This window comes from Fusarium graminearum, chromosome 2 (genome assembly GCF_000240135.3).
Source record: "Fusarium graminearum PH-1 chromosome 2, whole genome shotgun sequence".
Classification (NCBI taxonomy): domain Eukaryota; kingdom Fungi; phylum Ascomycota; class Sordariomycetes; order Hypocreales; family Nectriaceae; genus Fusarium; species Fusarium graminearum.
In genome coordinates, this window is record NC_026475.1 from 4,977,067 (window position 1) to 4,980,813 (window position 3,747).

Below are 3,747 nucleotides of genomic sequence, written 5' to 3' on the forward strand. Positions count from 1 at the left end.
GCATCGCATGACATAGCATAGCGTGCCATGACATACTACCTATAGCATCACCAACCCGCATACGCACACACCAGGTCAGCTCAACCTTCGGCAATCTCATGGAGATCTATATAGTATCTCTTCTCTCATTGCCTCGCCCCCTCTCACTTGGCATTGCTTGGAACTGTTAATCAGAAAACATCAGACCACTTTCTTCTCCCGTTCCCCTTGGTAAGCTAAGGTGCACTACACATGTACGTCAGGCCCCTTCGGTGGCCTTGTGTTACCCGACCTTTCCCTTCTCTGCTCTTTGCCTTGTCTATCAACCACCATTGCTCATCTACCATCCTTGCTTCTTGGGACCTTTTGTTATTCACACCCTTGACTGCCTACTTATCTCTCGCTCACTCACTTGTTAGCGTTTGTATCACAGCAACACAAAACACCCCCATCTGTGTCGCTGCAATGCGCAACACAACCCTACCTGCCGCACGCCACCCACGTTTAACCAGGTTTATTAAGCTTCATTCCCGTTCATGTGTTGCGATCGATTTCGCCTCCTCTCCATAAAGATAGGGCTGACCATGACCCGACAGGTTGGTTCACTAGATGGGGCTAAAAAGGCCTTGCATGTGTTTCTGGTTAACTATCAAGTTTGTTGTTTTGTCACTTCAAGGAAATTCATCACCATGTTCAAAGTCACTGTAAAACCCGCTTGCTCTGCGTTACACAAGGATAAATTTGCTTAACCAGTCTGATTCTGAAGTGCGATTAAACACATACACATCACAAAATCTAGCCGCCATATAATCGTAAAGTACCATCCGTATGCGTCTAACTGCCTCGCTCCGCCCACCTCGCAGGGCGTGTCAATGACGCCAAGTAGACACAAGCCGCCATGTGAATATAATATCTTCAACCTCATCTCTGCGCAATAAATATGAATAGAAAAGCGCGGGCACCGAACTCAACCGCTACACTTCCGTGTCAGCTGAGAATCAGCCATGCCTCCAAAAACATAACAAATCGTCTCAAATGCAGATAAACCACGCCGAACCTCCAGGACCGTCCCTTGACCGACAACCTGATGCTCATAAATAGAAATCGGTAACTCCCCAACCCAACATCTTGTCGAAGAGCGTGTATGCGTAAACTCCAAAACCAAAACCAAGAAGCAAAGCGGTCCAGCGACTGAACATATATGCCGGAACCCCAGCGGAAGATAAAGCACCGACCAAAGGGGCTGCCATTGTCGAAACAGAGAGGTAATTACCGGATCATGAAATCGTATGGCGACGTTCCACAATCCCAAAATCCACCGTGTCGTCAAGAGACTCACGTCAAGTCTGCGTTGACACAAAGATCAATGACAACACGGCAGTTCCAATATAGTACAGCGGGTATTCCTTTTCCATCCTGACTTTTGATGACTTTCCTCCTCTAGAACCTTGATCCTTGCTTGACCATCCACCTCAGTGGCTTGGGGGTTGCGCGCCGTTTGCTAAGCCTGGTTAGTTCATCAACTAAGCCACCCTCTGTCTTTCCGACATACATTGGTAAGGAATGCCCTGGCTAGGTTGCGCATAGGGCGAGTGAGGCTGGTAGTTGGAGTACATATGGCTGTTGTTGTAATCGGGAAGTGGCTGTTGAGGAACCGCCGATGGTGGAGGCGGGTACTGAGCAGGTTGGTAGCCGATGGGAGGCAACTGAACAGGCCGTGAGCCGGGGTAGGATGAGGTAGGAGTGCCATCAGGTCCTTGGGGGTCGGGGCCTCCATTTTGAGCAGCTGCCGCGGCCGCTGCCTGGCGTTGTCGCTCTTCTTCGGCCTTGCGGTTGGCCTCTTCTTCCTTCTTTCGCTGCTTCCACTCCTTTCGGATCTCCTTGAATTCTGTGTCCATGGGTAAGCCCATGTTCATTCTTGTTAAAAACACGCGTTCAAAGCTTACCCTCTGGAGTTCGCTTCTGGCCATGAGACTGCATGGTGACGTGAGCATTCAAGTGGTTCAGTGTACCGTAGGCCTTTTCGCAGCCGTTCCAGCCACACTTGTACATGCGCTCAATTTCTTCATATCGTCGCCGAGGTCGCTTGTGCTGCTGCGCGCCTGGAATAGGGACGAAAGAGTAAACCTAAGATGGGTTAGACACAGTCGCATGGAACAAATAACAGACCCCGCATGAAACAAGATTGTGACCTGTGAGCCAACGCGTCCAAAAAGTTCAAAGGATGTTACGCGCAAGGTTCTCATTCAAGCTCAACTCATCTCATACATGCCCGTTCAATTTCAACATACCTGGTTAGGTCGTTGAGGAGGCTGCGCAGAGGCTGCGTTCTGGGCGTAAACTGGGTGGCCAGGAGTCAACGGCGCACCACCGTGTTGTCCATAACCAGCCCAGTCTGGCCGAGGCTGGGCATACATGCCGCCACCAGGGTGAGAATAGCTGTGTGTCATGTCTGGGTTGGGCGCGTAGGGAGAATGCTGCCCATAAGACGCGTAGGTAGGGCTCGGGGCGGCGATGGACGGATCTATAGGAACATCGTTGTCAGATTTGACCGGATGGGTCTGATGGCTACGCCCATCCTGCTGGGGCATTGACGGACTGTTCTGTTGTTGCGCCATACTTCCACTGCTGGCGCTGCTTGCAGGATGGTATGAACGCTGGACGTGCTCTGGGAAAGATCCTGATCGGGCGGTTTGAGGATAAACGCCGTACTCGGAGGTGGGGGTGGCCGATGTCGAGTAGTTGACTTCCTGCTTGACAGGATATTGCGCAGCAGATGCGTGATCTGCCCTCGAACCTTCAGAATTGGTGTCGCCGAAGTTGCTTGGATAGGGCGAAGGCAAACCTGACTGCGAGTACTCCGTAGCACTTCGTTCCATAGAGTTGGGAGAGCTGAGGAGCGTGTCTAGGGTCGCCTCGGAACCAAGTTTCGCGATGTTGGAAGCAGTGTGCAGCGATGCGCGGTTGTCAACAAAGGTATGAGGTTGCTGTGTTGGCACCAAAGACATGCTACAGCTCCACGGGGCTGATGATAAAGAAATGGCCGGCGAGGTTTTAGCTCAGACCCGCGTCAAGTTGGTGTTTGTTGGTAACAGGGGAAAGAAGGGTAATGGCTGAGCGCTTGCAACGAGACTTGCGGCGGCGCGGCAGTATATGTTGTTGGCGGCGGCAGTAGTAGCGCCGTTTGCAAGACCAAAGGTTGGTTTATGGTTAAGTGTGTGATGCGAGCACCTAGGCCGAGTCCTTGGGCGCGGATCTTGCTGGGGAGGGAAGATAGAGATGGGGGAATGGAGCCTAGGGCAAGGATAGTTCACTTTTCCTCGATCAGAGAGAGGTCGGGCTAGGTTGCCCGTAGTTCTTGGGGAGCGACACACTAATATAGTGCGATGTTGAAATCGGCCTGGTACGGTGGACTCTGCCGAGAGCCCAGAGGCGAAGAGGGTCTAGCGTCTGGGAGCCTGAGAGGGACCAGGGTGTGTCAAAGTGTATCTTCCCACGATACACTGACTCTCGTCCTGCTGAGAGCGACTCGCGACCTTGCAGGGGGAGGGGGGTGTGCGTGTCTGCAACTGCGCAAGAAAGCCTCTGTGATGACGGAGAGGGGCGGGACCGAAAAGAATTTTATACAGTAGGGTCCCAAGGGGAGGAAAATGAATGACGGAGTGATGAATAGGATGCACTCCTCCGCAGGTTGGGGGCAAAATGTTGGCGGTCTCAGGGTGGGACCAGCCGGTCGGGAACGCAATAAAGCTATCTATGTATGTGTTG

The 3,747-nt window shown here is 52.3% G+C and overlaps 1 protein-coding gene across 1 annotated transcript; it reads right to left on the reverse strand.

Annotated features, from left to right (window-relative positions):
- Positions 1–1,451: 1,451 nt before the first annotated feature.
- Positions 1,452–2,987, reverse strand: FGSG_04134 (uncharacterized protein; the record flags this gene model as incomplete). The annotated part of the gene is made up of 4 exons (XM_011323195.1): positions 1,452–1,480; positions 1,532–1,867; positions 1,926–2,106; positions 2,271–2,987. 4 exons carry the CDS (start codon positions 2,985–2,987, stop codon positions 1,452–1,454), a joined length of 1,263 nt encoding a protein of 420 aa, XP_011321497.1.
- Positions 2,988–3,747: the final 760 nt, after the last annotated feature.